The sequence below is a fragment of the Buteo buteo genome, chromosome 8 (genome assembly GCF_964188355.1).
Source record: "Buteo buteo chromosome 8, bButBut1.hap1.1, whole genome shotgun sequence".
Lineage (NCBI taxonomy): Eukaryota > Metazoa > Chordata > Aves > Accipitriformes > Accipitridae > Buteo > Buteo buteo.
The window spans coordinates 45,213,486-45,230,415 of NC_134178.1; the positions used below are offsets into that span (position 1 = coordinate 45,213,486).

At 40.8% G+C, this 16,930-nt stretch overlaps 2 protein-coding genes across 10 annotated transcripts in view; one reads left to right on the forward strand and one right to left on the reverse strand.

Annotated features, from left to right (window-relative positions):
* The window catches only part of TENT5C (terminal nucleotidyltransferase 5C), a 46,313-nt gene extending 38,992 nt beyond the window's left edge, over positions 1-7,321 (forward strand). For 6 of the 7 annotated variants that reach the window (XR_012651384.1, XR_012651387.1, XR_012651386.1 and 3 more), the window contains one exon: positions 7,186-7,321. The gene's annotated coding sequence lies outside the window, so the exon portion shown is untranslated. The remainder of the gene's footprint in view (positions 1-7,185) is intronic. The other variant, XR_012651385.1, reaches the window with a different exon arrangement.
* The window catches only part of GDAP2 (ganglioside induced differentiation associated protein 2), a 28,753-nt gene that overhangs the window by 5,616 nt on the left and 6,207 nt on the right, over positions 1-16,930 (reverse strand). For all 3 annotated transcript variants that reach the window (XM_075034466.1, XM_075034465.1, XM_075034467.1), the window contains 9 exons: positions 14,395-14,548; positions 12,737-12,825; positions 10,254-10,330; positions 9,006-9,165; positions 7,163-7,313; positions 6,091-6,167; positions 4,653-4,729; positions 3,947-4,086; positions 3,288-3,342 (listed from right to left, as the gene is read on the reverse strand). In XM_075034466.1, coding sequence (XP_074890567.1) covers positions 3,288-3,342; positions 3,947-4,086; positions 4,653-4,729; positions 6,091-6,167; positions 7,163-7,313; positions 9,006-9,165; positions 10,254-10,330; positions 12,737-12,825; positions 14,395-14,548 — 980 coding nt within the window. The remainder of the gene's footprint in view (positions 1-3,287; positions 3,343-3,946; positions 4,087-4,652; positions 4,730-6,090; positions 6,168-7,162; positions 7,314-9,005; positions 9,166-10,253; positions 10,331-12,736; positions 12,826-14,394; positions 14,549-16,930) is intronic.

A 16,930-nucleotide genomic window follows, 5' to 3' on the forward strand; every position in this document is an offset into this window, starting at 1 on the left:
CCCTCCCCCGTATACAAGCCATTGCAGTGTGACACATTTTACCCAGTGACACAGAAAAAGGAAGGGTGGCAGAAATGTTTCTAGAGAATTTTTCTATTATCTCCATTCTCAGTAATCACAACTTATAGAAACAGTAATATGAGAGCAGCCATTTCCTTATCGGTAAGAGGACATAGAACTTTGAACTACACCAAATCCCTGTTAATGCACTGAAAGCAGAATAAGTTATACCAGAGCAGTCAAAAAAAGTTAGAAGTCTAGACATCTGCTGAAGTTTTCTTTCATTTTTCTTGTCCTGCAGTTCTGAATCTGAATAAAAGGCTATCAAAGTCACTCTGCCAAGCTAGAAAACCACAGGGTTAAAGTATCAGATGTCTTTCCCTAAAAAAACCAGCACAACACAGAAAAAGCCTGTCACCAATCTCTTAATTGGGTCATACCCCAAGGATAAACCTACTAAGATCTGGGAAATTTTATTACAATTGAAAGGATCTTGTGTAGAAAAAACTGTAAGTGATGTGCAACAACCTTTATATTGGCATCTGATCTCCAGAAACTGCTTTTGTGACTGTTAAAGAAAGCAAGACAAAAATTGTTCATGATAAATTCAAAGATTATGAATATCTAATTTGAGTATTCAGGTATGTTTCAGTTTTGAAACATTTGTGATTCACAGCCAAGTTACTAAATCTATGAAAACAATTTCTCTGGGTGAGGTTTTCAGATCCAGCCACTGATGCTTCAACTCAGAACACAAGCTCTAAAAAGCTTTGTTTGGAGAGCTCTCAGGACAGGGAGCCAAGAGGATTCACACAAAAATGCCCCAAAGAGCCCTTTATTTATATATCAGCAGCTATAGCAGTAACAAGCAGAAGTACATTTACATGCAAGAGTATGAAGGAACTTGTGACAGCACTTCAAGGGTATCTTAATGTAAGGCCTGGCGGTGAAGCGTTCACACAGCAAGAGTTGCTGCCAGCCTAAAAAACTGCTGTTGCCTATGCTGCGATTTCATCACAAGAACAGTTACACTTCAGCAGCACAAAAGCATCAAGTTCTTCACAGGTCACAAGAATGCTCACATCAAAGCATGAATAAAGACAGGATCAGGGTACAAAAATGGATTGTGCAGTGACACACCCTGCTTCAGTTACTCTGTGTTTTAGGATAACTACTGAACCCTGCATACCAAAACCCATGTATTCTAGACAGGCAATTACCCTCAAAATATACATAATTTAAACCAGTTTCATATCTAGAAACTATACAAAAGAATCATGGTTGGCACCATAAACTACATTGAGAACCATGCTTGTCTTCCAGGGGCACGTGAGTTTCCAAGAGACATGATGAAAAGCCTCTGGATCCCTTTTAGCCCAGAAATAAGCAAAGCAACTCTAGGAGATGGCAGCCATCCACTGTGCCAGGATTCAATACTGCTGTAAAATGGACAATTTATATCACAGATTTAAGAATGGGATATATGTACAAGGGTGATGTGTTTGAGAAGCTGCATGAATGCACAAGCCTTCCTCCTGCATTTGAGACATGGTGTATTTTCCACTACTTCTAGGGAAGGAAGTCAATGCTCCAAACAGGAAGATGAATGTGCCAAAACATTTTTGAATATATTTGAGGCTTCTGAGCTAGCAATCTTCCATGGGGACAACAGCCCTGAAATAGCCAAAAAAGGAGGGGAGAGAAAAATCATTTGTTCTTAGCAGCCACCTTCTCCACCACAATTTTCTGCTGCATATTGCCCATAATGTTTCATAACCCGATAGTCTCTGTAACAGCCAGCTAGGAAAAAGGCTTGGCAGAAAGACATGGACACACATCCTCTTTTGCCTCCAGTTGTGCTGCTAGAACAGGATACAAACCAATTCTATTTCCAGCAAGAGAACTCTACATCTCTCATCCTCCCTTGCTTCCCACCAACTATCTGCTTGCCCCACAGATCTGTCAAGTCCCACCGCAGTTCCCAAAGGGAGAGAGAACATTGCAATAGACTGGTGAACACAAGTTCTCATCCTCCAACAAAAAACCCCATTTCTCAACTGAATAGAAATGTATGGGAAGACAGGAGGGGGATAAAGTGCTGCCGAGAATCTAAAACACTAGTACTTCTAGCTTCAACTTTTCCACTCAACTTTGTGACCTTAGTAATGTTCTATGCCACGCTCCTACATTTTCAGGAGCAGAGCTGGAAGCTCTAATTCTAGCACTCAGACCTCAGATCTGTACCCTGTCGGAATAATTAATATCCTGACAGAAACTGGAAGGTATGCTGTTGGGAAGCCTCAGTCTCATGTACATAAAAACAAGGAAGCTCTAAGTCTCATGGTGTCCCAGCTGTGCACATACAAAGAAAGGACTCTTTGGATATTTAGCAGTCAAAGAAATTCTTGCTGAATGTGTGCAAACAGATGTTTTTTCCAGGCATATAATTTTCTCAAATTTGATCAATGTCAGGAAAGAGCAAAATAAACACAGAGGTTAATCTGATGTGAACATGGAGGATCACATTTCTAACTGTTTTAATAGGACAAACAAAAAATTTAGGAAGGCCTGCTGCCTACAGTTCATCTGAAGTATTCCTACTGCTGCAATGTAAGTAGTGCATATGAAGTACAGAAGGGAGTGAGCTCCATCTTCTGTTGCCCCACGCAGATCATAGCCAAGGATAGTATCTTGCTGCTTGACAAGTTCAGTTTTTCATCTCCTGAAGGCTTAACAGGATTTTTCTGCACTCTGTCACAAAGGCATTCTTCCCATCTTTTTTTGCTACTCTACACTCTATAATTCTGACTAATCTCATTGCTGCTCGACACACTGTCCTCTGCCCTTACCAGCGCAGCTCTTAAGTGATATGCAGCACACTTGCAATACCTCTTGTGGGGAAAGAAAACGTGAAACATCCAGGAAAAGAGCTTCACAAAAAAGAATTCCAGTTTTTGGTCATGGCTCATCATCCTGCCAACCAGAGAGCAGGAAAAAGGACAAAATATTTCTCTTTGAAAGAAACAAGATCCAAAGCCTCCACCTCTCTCAAGAGCACATGCAAAGCAGGGCACAGACAGCTGCACTGCATTGGGGTTCAGCTTATCACTAAGGTTGGAAGGCTACAGCTAGATCAAAGATGGGGATGAACTTCAAGTTCCGAAATCCAGAAGATATGGCCTAATTTTGGAAGTCTTCTATATACCTCCATGTTCCTCATCCTACAGTCTTACATGCTACTCTGCCAACACCCAAAATACACTTTTCTTTTGTACTATTTACCTCACCTTTGAACGAAATGTTGGGTGGACAAAATACAGTGCCTTCAAGTTCCTCTTGTACCTGGTTCAGAGAAAGAAAAAATTCATTAAAAGTGACTTCTAATTGAGCTCACCTACACAACCCAACTGTCAAAACATAGATCATTTTGCTTAAGTGTCTCTGATGTAATTTTACAAAGTTAGATCTAATATAAGGGCAGATACCATAGATGTAAATGTAAGGGGAAAAAAACACAAAACCCAAACCAAGAATCATTATTCTTCAGGTAAAGACATCATAGCCTGCAGTCTTTTATGCAGACAGTGAAAGTTATGGACAGATTATGACTGTCAGTATTACCCAAGCCTCTTCCCTCACAACTAGCAACATACTTTTAACAAAGCTGGGCTCCAGAAGCTCCACCAGTGGGTAGAGACAGACAATACACTCAGTATGCCTCTAACAGCTCCAGAAGGGAGACTGCAGAAGACAGAACTTCCTGGTTTAATAAATGGTTTTGATAGGAAAGAAAACATATCTTCCTCCTCTTGCCTTTGTTATTTATTTAGGTTTTTGTCCCAGCAAAACTCTGTCACAAATAAATGGAGAAACCAGATACAGGGAATGACAAACATTTGCACAGCACAGAGGAAGACCAGAAGGGTCTTTTCCTATTGACACTCACTTGGCATCAACAACATCATACAGTTTCTTCAAGAAATTAGAGTCTAGTTGATTGTAATCATTTGTGAGTGTATGGAAGTACACCAGGACATATTCCTTCACTGCAATATGATCCATGACGTGGATGAAATACAGAAGAGCCTGAGACAGAAAGAAATGAGATTTCTATTTGCAAAGAACTCTTTCACAGTTGCACTACATCTTAACATGCTTCCTTCAATTCATTCACAAATCAGGAATCACGAGGCTGGGTGGCATTCTGTTTCAGCTACAAAAGCAAGGTGAACATTCCAAGTCTTCAACTTGACTGTAATAACTTAGATGTCTTTTTTGTCTAGCTGACCTCACACATTGAGATAAATTCTTGCCATTTCCATGAAAAACTAATTTGACTTGTTATATTTCACTCTTCATGCCTTGGCAGTTATAGAAGCAGGGTAAGTCTCTTTCTTCTTAAGAAAAAGGAGTCCATGTTAAGCCTGTTTTAATAAAATGGTCCAGTTTCTCCTTGAAAAAAGCCACCCCAACACACACAAAGCTTTATAAGGGAATACATTTTAATCTGTCTATAAAAATAGTTTCTATTTAATTTAAGTCTTCTACAGATAAAGTTTCTAGTATTAACACTGAATTACCCTTATAATCAGACTCTTACATCCTGAACATTCATGTTCAACCTACACAACTCTAGTTTTACAAAGCCTTACCTTTTCCATGTCTATCAATGTTACGGGGATATTCCTTCCAACCACCACCATCACTGTGCGGCCACAGTTATCTACACCTACAAAAGAAAGAAAAATATGTCTCTCAACTTCTCTTAGTCATGCCAGGTTTTGGAGTTGGTCTTTTTCAAACCAGGGAGAACCAGCCACAGCTAAGAATTTTTGCAACACATCTTAACAGAGGAAATACGCTTAGAGTAACTGTTCTCACTATACCAGTAGTTATTCTGATCCAAAAAAGGGTGCATCACATCTGAGAAACTTAAGTCTTAAGGACTGCAATTTTAGGTTGCCTGTCTACTCCACATTTACCTAAATCCCAAGTAATAACATGGTTTTTATTAAAAAAAACAAACAACCTTCACTTGCAGTTCTACCACCAAAGCGAACTTCTTCTTAGAAATCAAGCTCTAAAATCTAGTGCACAGATTCCCAGAGCATGCGTTATGGACCTCCTGCAGCCCACAGAGCCTTGTCTAAGGCAAACGAAAGAATTTAAAATCGCAGCTACTGAGCAGAAAGTATCACACAGCCTTGGTATTTGCACAAAGATCAAGGAAAGCATCTGGATTTTCAAGAGGCCAAAGATAACAGCCAAAGTGCTGAACAGACTTTCTCTGCAGAAACACAGCTATGCTTTCGAGAGCCTGACTACTTGCTTGTTTCTTCCCATCGTGGTGCAAAGCAGCAATAAGCCACTGGGACTATGGCAAGTTTTTATGTCTGAGTATGATGTTACCTAACGAGTAAAACTGAACTGAAGATTACAGGTTCCCCATCTCTGCCTCTCAGGCTGCAAGGACCTCACAGCTATTATCTTCCATTGAACTCTCCATTGGGTTATCGAATCTCTCCCTAATCTCCCCATCTACTGAACTCAAGGTCACAAGATGGGCTGCCCATGGTACACAGCCATTAGTACTAGGAGACACATACAGAGGGGAGAGCAACACAAACCTAACCTGAGGGAAATAAAGCAAGCCATTTTGTTCAGGAAAGCTGTTTTAAAAGTTGCTTTGGTAACTGCTTATTCTCTGCACTAATCATCTGAAAGCAACATTCATTTTTTTGTAACAGAAGGGTGGAGATAGTTCTTTTGGTCTGAATTCTCTCATACAGAGCACCTTATGCATTGGCTTAATCTAACAGTACTGATTTACATCTAAAGCTACAGATAATTCAGGATGTGCATGTATCCTCAGATTGTTAAGGCAGAGCAGTTTGGGAGTTTACCACACAGTCTTTCAAAGCCATTCAAAAGAGGATTCCTGCTTTACTGCAGAGATGTTGTCTAGTTCTTGGCCAGGCTTCTAGCTTAATAACATGACTTATTTTACATGCAAGTCCAAAGAAAAAATACTTTTGTTTTGTATTTTTACTTTAAGACAATATACATCAGTGACTGGTACCCTGAACTTACCTGTCTGGTACAAGGCTTTAAGAGAAGCAATATCAGAGAGGTCTTCCGCTCTTGCCTGACACAGCCAGCGATTGTAACTAGAAAGTTAAAAACATCTGGTCAGATCTAACCCCCCTTTGGATCAGTAGTAGGAGCCTCAAGAGGTACATGGGAAGGGAAGGACAAAACAAGCTGTTCCTGACTGAGTCCTCTCTCTAATGCTGTGGTTTTCTGACCTATGGAGCAACTATCAAGTTGTTAAACAAAGAATTGTTGAGAGAAAAAAAAAACAAACCCCAAAACATTTGAGTGTCTTAGTTACATACTCAGTAATTTTCACTGGGGCAATGAATACACACCAACTAGCAACTATAGTAGCATTGCATTTGGGCTGAAGAGATCTGAGTTTTTTCCATTTAAATACCTCAGCGTCAGTGTTTAAAAATAGGGGAAAAAAGATAATTTCTTTAAAAAGTCTAGAACTCGAACACAATTGTGCAATAACCAGTGTCACATATGGATTCCCCCCAGCCCCGTCTTTGAACGGTGAACAACTTAGTGCCTCATCTGACAAGCCAAGCCAAGCATCATGCCTCAAGAGGACTCCAGCATGTAACTGGCTTCTAAGAAAGCGATCATGCACATTAGGGTTAGCAGGGGAAAGAAGAAAAAAAAAAGAGGAGAAAAGCCTCAGCATTCATTTATTTATCTTTCTGTTTTGAAAGACGGAAGAAAAACGTTTTGCTACCTGCCCAGAGCCTCAGGAGCAAGTGGGCAGTATCGAAAGCAGGTGACCCCACTACAGAACGTGGTGACAAAACAGTGACATCTGGTGGCAAAGAGATAAGGCAGCTGGTCAGATGCACTGGCCATGCTAGCAGGTTCATCACTAGCCTCCTTTTTCCTCCTACTGCCCCTTCCCTTCTCCCTTCAGGCCAAAAAGGCTACCACAGCGATCCAGGGTGACATCAGGCTTTATCTGTATTTCCTTGCCAGATGATTAGGCTTTACAGATAACAAAATCATCATAAGGGTTGGTCCTCTGAACAGCTAACTGAACACAAAACATTCACACGGACAAGGAAATTCTCACTTCCTCTGATGCTGTTTTTGCAGTGCTGCCTCTGACAACTGTCCCTGAAGGATGAGGCGCCTCTGTTTATCAACGTCTCCCTCCATGCGGGCAAAAGCATGGGAACCAATGAAAGACAAATCTGCCTCCAGACCCTCTTCATCTGAAGCATCTGCAGTAGAAACAAAGGTAATGTAAAATGTTCAAGCTGCGTACAAGACAGCAATGCTGCTGATGGATTGCTATGTATCTCAGTGAGCCAAACCAGTCATCATGCTACAAGCTAACACAAAAAACCTGTAACATGCCATGATGTGGCTCTGATATCTCACCAGTACCACTGACAGATTATAGCATGTGACTGATAACTACGGACTCCCTTAAAATGTTGGTTTGCCTGGAAACTGACTGGGCAAGTCCTAGTCATCAGCTTGTAACAAAGGGATAATGGTTAACTCTCTCAAAAAAACAAGGTCTGAGAGAGTGACTTGGGCTTTACAGCTGTCCTGCTTGCCACAGGGGGAAAAATAAGTAGGCAGAGGGACAGATGCTGCAGTTTTATTCAGTTTAGATGTACTGTAAAAAGGGCTCACTTTTTATATCATTGACACTGCTTGAACAGATGCTGTAGAGCTGGCAGTAAACTGAGTTTACATATTTTTATAGTATTGTTTACAACATGACTGTGTGATGAAATAAAAGAGCACAGGCTCACTTGATGGTAACAATACCAGAATGCTCCACTGAACTTGATGTCATCAAGGAATATCGCTAAAGCTTCTAGCACTACCTCTCTGAGCAATCTGCGTGGGAACAGAGTTTCCCCATTTTAGTGTGACATGCTATAGTAGCAATGGGACAAAAGTGCAGGATTCTGCTATATCCATTTGCTCCTACATATGCAAAAGTAGTAATTTCACAAATTATTAGCTAGTGGTTGAATGCCTCACACTGATCAGCCACAGCTACAAATACCACTCTAACCAGCAGTTTGGACAGAGGGGGGGGAAAAAACCCCAAAGATTGGGGTCTGATCAGTAGGAGTAGGTACATCATGTATCATACTGTTGACAGGAAAACTAAGTTGTCTGTATCCTCACTGCATATTCAGCCTTATCCCAACTGGCCATGCAAAAGTAAAAAACCTTTGAAACCCATTCCAAGTTACCTGCTTTTGATAGTTTAAGGCTTTGCCTGAAGAAGTTTAAAACTTTCACAGCACTGCTTAATATGCCCATCTATATATTGAATTGTTTTGCCATATGTATCTCACCTCTTCAACCCTGACATCTAGGCAACCTCTTTATGAACAAACTTCTTCACTGAGCTTTGACAGCTATTTTCCAAACACCAATCTCTGGGTTGATCTAGTTCTTCTATCTTTTGGGGAGTTTCTGCTAGTTTTCATTGAGCATCTACTAGTTTGATGCACATGCTGTATCAACAGAATCTTATCATTTGAGACAACATTTGCTAATTACAAGATAAAAAGGCATTATTGTTAATGGTCTAAGCTAGGGGCTACACAAGATTCTGCAAAAAACCTGCAAAGGTCCTAAACACTTTGGGAGAAAACTTGCAAAGGGAATGAACTATCCCACCTCTCACCCCAAGAAAGAAAAAGACAGAACAACAGCTCTACCACATCCTCTAACCACTTCACTCTACACAACGAGGCAGAAAGCAGAAGTTACTGCTGTGGAACACATGAAGCCAATGAGACAGCTTGACAACTGTAGTCATTATAGCCTGCCTTAGGTGAGGCAGGGTAGGAAAACATCTCTCTGCTTCCCACGTGCCTTTTCTGTTTTTCCATCGACTTTCACACAGAGATACTTATTCCAAAGTTCAGTTAAGAACTCACCATCCGGAACACCTGGCTTTTCAGTAATCCTGATCTGCCGCTCTGGTACTACAGGCTCCCCTTCTGCATTGCCAATATCTGCAGGGAGGTAAGGCAAGGATTGTATCTCTTCTTCCAGCGATCTTGGAAAATACAGAGGCAGCAACTTCTGGTAAGTGGCCTACGAATAAGAAAAATGCGTGAAGGGTCTATCACGCATCCTTGTGCTTCAGTTAAGTAACACCTGCCCTTGTAGTGGGGACCTCCTCAGTGGTTTGGAGGCAAAGCACCACTTCCCTCAATGGCTTCTTTTGGGCTGTTACCCGGAAATAAAGGCAGATAACCTTGATAAAGGTTAACTATTTTTTTTGCCACACTGGCAAATGCCCTTGACATGACCCCTGCTTTAACCTGCATAAAATCAGGTAGATTGCAGATACTTTAACTTTAGAATGAAGTTACAATATGCATGGATGACAGACTTCAGCAAAGGCTGCTTATATTGAAATGCACCACTACACAGATCACCCTTAGTGATCTGACTGGGAAAAAAGAAAAAGCAACAACCAAGACAAACCCTCCCCACACAGGGGAAAATAGTGAAAATCTCTACTGAACATTGCAATACTTCACGTTTTCTCTCCAACTGATCAGCAGTTTTAGAACACCCAACAAGTTAGTTATTTTCCTCATCCAGATGCCACAGAACCAAAACACAGTGTGGGTGTTCTGCCCAGGAACTGCCATTAGCAAGTCTGATATACAAGAGAAATCAATATTCAAACTGCTAGCATCTGTCTGAACACAGATCATTAAATGTCAAGCTTGTCATTTCAACAAGCCAGTAAGCAATGTTTAAGATGTTTGTAGGTGATCTGTTGGCATGCTAAACTGGCCCTTTTAAAGCACAAGGGAAGCAGCATTGTGTAAAGGAGGAAATCTTGTATGAGGAATTTCCTTTCTGGCTGGCAGATACTATCCAGCACAATTGCATGCTAAAACCTCTAGTACTGGTTCCTGTCCATGGCTCAGTAACACGGAAGCCAGAAGCGGGAAGATTCTGAACATGTCCACAGTGACTGCTAAGAGCATAAACAGTACTGGAAAAGATGCCATGCTAGCAGGAGACAGAATGATGCTGTGGGACCAAAAGTCTATGTGATTTGAAAGGGAAATCCAAATCCAGCTCTGCAATGCAGGAGTTAATACTGCTGCAGAGAAGATCAAACATGCCCATCAATTTTGGTGGAATGAACGTCAAGGAGATACCTCTTCAAGCTCAGAGACTGCAAACACCACCTTCTCCAGAGTCTCTCCATGAATCTCCAGGAACCTTCTAACTGTGCCTGCAAGGAAGAAGATTAAATGTAGTTAGCAAAACGGGAGGAGAAACTTACACACATGACTACAAGTGAGGAAGTCAGAGTGCAGAATGGAGACACATCTCTCTCCTCATACAAAACAGCTCCACAGGCTGTATGCAACTGTGGATTAAGTGGTGGCTGAACACACCAAATGGGTTGTTGGCCATATTGGAAGTTCCATCTCCACTCTCTCCTGCTGCTCACTTTAGAGATGGATACAAAAGAAAAAGTCTCTCTCTGATTTTAGCTTACTAGATATTCCTCAGTCTGTGGAATGTAATTCTACAGCCCTGCAAAATCAAGCCAAATCTTTCCTTTAGAGAGTCCTGTGCAAATTGTCAAAACCAGGTGTTCCTAGAACAAGTCATCATGCCCTAAGTTATCAGGAAAGCAAGATAAGCCAGCTACAGCAGAAGTTGGTACTAGACAGAGTCAGCCACACAAAACCTCTGGGGTCAGCCACGTGAAAGAGGCATATAAAAATTATATTTGTAAATCATGAGAGAATTTATTTCCTCTATTACATTTTTTGGACTCCCCCAAAGCTTTAGCATAATCCAGGGACACAGTCAAGTTCCTAAGCATTTGCAGCTGAGGGGAAAAAAATATTTTGTAACCAAGCTCCCAGTCAGACATATCCTTGTACAGATGAGGTCCTTGAGCTGCAATAATCTTGATACACGTCAGGATTTTCAAGTGCTTTCCTGTCAGACTGCCAAGAGAGAAAGTGTCCAAACAAATAGGTTGGTCTAACAGTATTTTATCAAGAGGCATATAGCCCTACAGAGACAACAGAAGAGAGCAATAAAGGAAAGAAGTCTACTCTACAGAGAATACATTAGTGTGAGTTCTTAAAGAAACAGCAGAGGAAAAAAAACCAAACAAAGAGCTATTTTCAAATACTTCCTGTACAGAAATTCACGTGTAATTTGGTTGACCTGCACCACTACTTTGTGGGACAAATGCAGTTGGGCGGTTCCACAGTAAACAGTTTTCTGAACCTATGTGAGCAGATGTTTTCAGATGTCTCACTCAACAGCCAGACAGCAGAGAAAACAACGGACTAATCTGCTTCTCCAGTGTCAGCATCTCTGCTAAACAGAGGGTAAGAAAGATTTCTCCAGTCAGCTGCACAGCAAGATGAAAACCCACTCCTTCTGTCTGCAACAACTTTCCTATTGAGCAGGACTACCATGCAGGAAGGTCCAGGGACTGGGTGGTGGTGGTGGAAAGCAGACAGGAGCAGGCCAATAGAAATGAAAAAGTCTAAAAAATAGGGAAAAGTAAGAAGGAGGCAAGTATGTAATACTCTTCTCTGATGACTTTTCTATTCTTTAAGTATTTTCAGCCTAGGAAATTTTCTGATTTGTTTTTAGTAGCCTACATTTTTTTCTTTAATATAGTTTCCTCTTGAACCCAAACAAGTTAGAACTTTTAACATCTACAATGCTTTTTGGTAAGAAGTTCCATGAAACAAATAGTGTAAGCGTAAGAACCATTTCCCCTTGTTTGTTCTGAACCTGGTTCATACTAGCATTGTTTGAAGGTTCTTATTTTGGGAGACAGTGGACAGCTGATTGCTTTTCACCATTTCCATGCCACTCATGAGTTCATAGACACCTATCACACTTCCTTCAAGTCCAGCATATTCCAGTCTGAAAAAGACTTTAGCTTACTTTGCTTTCTTGCCTTTCCTTATTCTTGTTGACCTCCAACTTCCAGTTCTACTACTTTTTTTTTTTTTTTGAATGTGCAGCTTTAAAGGGTGGACAAAAAACAGATTTAGAGTACAACATTCTTAATTTTGTTGTGTCTTACTCCGCTGCTTGTTTTGAACTCCAGTGAGCCTTTGTTTCCATGGAACTACTATAATCTCAAGATTTTGCTACCTAGGATTAGCCCACCATTTTGCATGTGAAAGCAGAAGCACATAGGGGTGGGGTCATCAGGGGAAGAATATCACTTTACATTTGGATATGCTGATGACACTAAAATGGCAGATGAAATTCACTCTGTTGCTTGAAGGTCTGTCTACAGCTATTCAACAGTAATGCCTCATCTTTGCTATTCTGAATAATTTTCTATTACCAGCAAACTCTCTCACCTCACTGTTCAGCATCTTTTCCAGATTATTAGTTAATATTTTGAAGACTGCAAGTTCCAGCACAGATTCCGATGGATTTTTACTGACAACCACTCAACAGAGAAAGCATTGTTTGTTTTTATACTCCATTTTCTGATCAACCACGGAAGGCCTTGCCTTTTTACAGCCTCTAACAAACTACAGCCCCCTAAAAAAAGGGTTTCCCGTATCAACAGCAGTCTGTCAGAGGCAAGCAATCTGCTGAATACTGCCATCCAGTTTATGTCACTTTCCAACAAACTTACGCAGTGCTATGTGGGTTGCATCCTCCAAGGGGTAGCATCTTTTCAGAGAGTTAATGACACAAAATCCTACAGAGCACATTGCCTGTTCCCTGAAATCCAGAAAAAAAGAAACAAATGAATAGATGGTCAGAGGAGAACAAATGTCTGTCAGTACAGTAGATAACAGCAGTACTTTTTTTCCTGCCTCTATGCAGCAGAAACCCTCTTTCAGGTTTTTGCAGGATTCTTTCCTGGCAAGATGTATACATACCACAATTAAGCAGAGAAGGAGGGAACCATTAATGATTCCACACTGTTTCCTCTTGTGTTTGCTCTCAGATTTCTCCTCCTACCTCAGCTATGTTGTTTCTGCAGTTTCTCATATTCTGAATGAAGAAGTTCTTCCCTCAAGCTCCCTGCAATCCTTTCCAAAATACTTTCCTTCCAGTACAGGATTCACAGTGAGGAGGAGGAGGGGAAAAGAAGGTGCTCTTTATTGCAGACATTCTCCTGTTCCTCCACCTGATCTATCAGTTGTTTTTTTAGAGGTCTGGACACAGACCAAGGTGGTTTCCTCAGTCCTAGGTACAATTAGACAATCATTGGCATGGAGAGATACATACTTTAAAAATCAGTAAGATGCTTCCAGCAGGGAGCCACATTTTTAGAAGAGTAAAGTAGAAGCGTTGCCAACAGTCATCAGAGGAGTCTGAGCAAGCTCAGAGCTGGTAGACAAATTCACAACCATCAAAAGTTACTCTAGAGAATAGATTGACTGAAAGGCATTCAGAATTCAGTAAGCAGAATTATTAGAATTTTAAAATTATTTTTAACATGTTTCAATCCAGGCCTGACCTTGCTTGTTACTTCTGAGGCAGAACAAAACTGGCACATACTAGAAAGCTTAGCTGTACTGTAATCTTGAATATTAAACAGTTACTATTGCACTGTAATGCACAGTTCAGACTTGAAAGAATTGACCTTTCTAGCCCTAAGAAATTGTTAAATATATTTTCTGACATTGCTCTTGTTCAGTTTTTTTTTTTTTTGTGACTGCTACCATTACAACAACCATCACAGGAGAATAACAGAATACAGTAAAGAACACAGAAAAACAGAAAGAAAAAAACCTGTTAGCTAAGAGGAAGTAGAAAATGCCACAGATGAAAGAGAAAAAACTACAAACTCATCTGCAGCAACTGTGGATTTAGAAATAACCTTGCACCCTGACTCAGAATTTTAGATGGCTGTCGTACGAAGGCAGAGAGGCCAAATATATGAACTGATAAAGCAGTCAGATCTGCCTGTGGGTATGTCCACATGGCTGCAGAGACACATGAAGTTGCTGCTTGAGCAAGCTCATTTAAAGCTTTTTGCAGCACAGAACCCAATGCAATTATCAATGCTGCTTCTCCTCAGAGTAACTGAATGCTGCAGAGCTCTAGCTACACTGTTTCAGGACTTGAATCAGCTCAGATCTCTCTGCATGTTTTATCTACACCGCACCACAGATAACAGGCATGAAGTATACCACGAAACCGCTGATGTTCTCATGTCCTTAATCAAATCCGCTATACATGAGAAGATATTCACAGCCATTTGGCCTCTGTGCAGACCCAAGTGTCTAGAACAGATGTGCCATGGATGGCAAACCCTCATGTAAGTTGCCGTGTGCTTACTTTGCAAGCTGCAGGACATTGCGGTAACAGCTGTATAGAGAACTCTCGGCTGCGGTGCGATACCGGCTTTTGTATTTGGGTCCCACTGTGTGAATGATGAAACGTGCAGCCAAATTAAATCCTTTGGTGAGTTTAGCCTCGCCTGTCCTGCACCCTGAAAAAAAAAACAACAAAAACAAACCAAAACCAAACCACAAGGATAAATGTCAATGTCATGTCATGATAAGAAAGCTAAAAGCATTCAAGTCCTTGACTTCCTCCGGAGTCAGACAACTCCACTTCATATATAGAAGTCAGTGTTTTAGACATCAAATACTAAGGATGGAATTCTATCTTGTAACAGCTGCTTAGTATCACCTAGTCAGGTTGAGGAGGCAAGAGCTGTGCTCACTCCTCTCAGTTTTAAACCTATGCATACAAGGACAAACCAGAAATTGCTAGATATGCTGTCTTAATCACAGTGCTTACTAAGCTACATACAAAGCCAAAGGGAGAAATGATTTAACAACACGCAGAGAACTGAGGCACAAATATGCTACACAACCAGCAATAAAAAGTCCTTCTGAATTTAATAACTTGGTTTGGGGAGATTGCTTTTTGGATGAAAGGACTACAAGTCTCCTTAATCAAATCCACCAGTGTTGGCAAAGCTATAAAAATGAATAGATCAAGCACTTGTTTCATCTAGACTCCCAGCACAAGGTAGCTTGCTTTGTTTTGCAAGTTTCCTCATGTCCACAAGGCAGAAATATGATTCTCATGGAGATCATACTTTCTTGACAGACTAGATGTCTAGTCTCTAGGCAAGGAAGTTCAAGCAACATATTTAATTGTTACATTCACAGCACCCTCCAGTTACATACTCTAGGATCATGTACTGCATGCCAGCATACTTTACATCTTTACATCTTTTTGGTTTTGACTGCCCTTTGGTTATCCCCTGCAAGTTACTCATACTTAATTCCTGCAATTTTTCGCAAGGGAAATCAGTTTGTCAGAACCTTCGATGACATCCGTAGACCCCTCTATTCCCTTCAGTTTGTCAATACATTAGTGATAATGAAAAATCCAGGAACAGCTACTGTGTTTGAAGTCTGTTTTTAATTCAGCACCTGGAAGAAAAGTCTGCTAACTCTCCCCTTCTTCACCCAAGTCTAGTCTGTTCCAGTTCTGGACAGCTGAAGAAGTACTTCTAGTCTTTCTCTTTCCCTGCCCTCAAAGACAAGTATTTTCCACCTTCTTCCTTCTGCTTGTACAGCTGCAGTTCAGCTTTCTGATCTGGCTGAAAACTAATATTTTCACTGGATTAGCTTTCAACCTGATCTTATAGGTTGCTAGTGCCCACGAAAAGGAATGAGATGCGAACAAGTGGCTGTGACCACCCTTCTGGCGGCAGCACTGCAGGAGCTTGGCTTAAGTCAACCATGAAGCTGCCCACTGAATAGGAGCATTCACCTCTCCCACACCACTCTGTTCCTCGTGGTGCTCAGGCAGGCTACCAGCCTGCATGAAAGCTTATTTTATGGCAACAGACATTCCAGGTTACGAATGTCTCTTACTCAAAACTTTAAGCATGTCTTTTTAATGGCAAGAACACATTGCCTTTAAGCCAATGTCTTGTAAACTTTTTAATCCAGTAAATCACGTCGTTAGCTTCTATAGACCTCCACCTTGTTTCTTCTGGGTTAATCAGAAGGAATATAACAGCATGCTAAAACTAAGCATACTATTCTGAATTACTGCACATCTTCTAAGACACCTCATCTCAACAGAGCAACTAAATAAGCACAATATGGAAAAAGCAGAAGCTAAAACTGAAACACTTAATATATCAGATATCAAATTACTATTCTTCCTCTATGGTCCATCCAAGTCACACAACTTGAGAAGAGCAAGCAAAGGCCAGTAGGAAAAACTGTATTGTGAAAAAGAATTAAGCAAGTTTGACTGAGGCATAGTTGTGAATTCAGTAGGGAAACTAATAAATTCAGACAACCAGATGTAGCATCAGTAATCTCTAACTACACTTACATCACACTTAGTACTTCCCAATGCCTTCTGCCTGGAGATCTCTACAAAATTTCTAAAAATAAGATGAGCAGCAAGTATTATTCCTATTTTAAGATACAGGATGAGGTGAGCTAGTAGAGTGAGCTGCACAGGTCAAGGTCTGTGGCAAAACTGGGAACAAAGTCAAGACCTTATTTTTTTATCTGGTGAGATTTCAAACATTAGAACAGCTTGTCTCCGAGTTTAAAATGGAAAGTCTGAATCCTCCATATGATGAGTGCAGCAGAGAAAAAGTCTCACTGGAGTTGGAAGACTACTATGCATTGCTGTTACAGAAGGTCTTTATTAGACTGCAACAAGTATGTGTTGATAGGCAAGCATATATCAATAGCACTTCATTTGCAAGCCTGGGCCCTTGGCTACAGTATTTCTGTGTGAATCAAAACTACACTCTGTTCCCAGGAATGCACAAGTTAACTGAGCCTTTAAAAAAGCACAGACCTTTAAAAGGTCAGCACATCACATG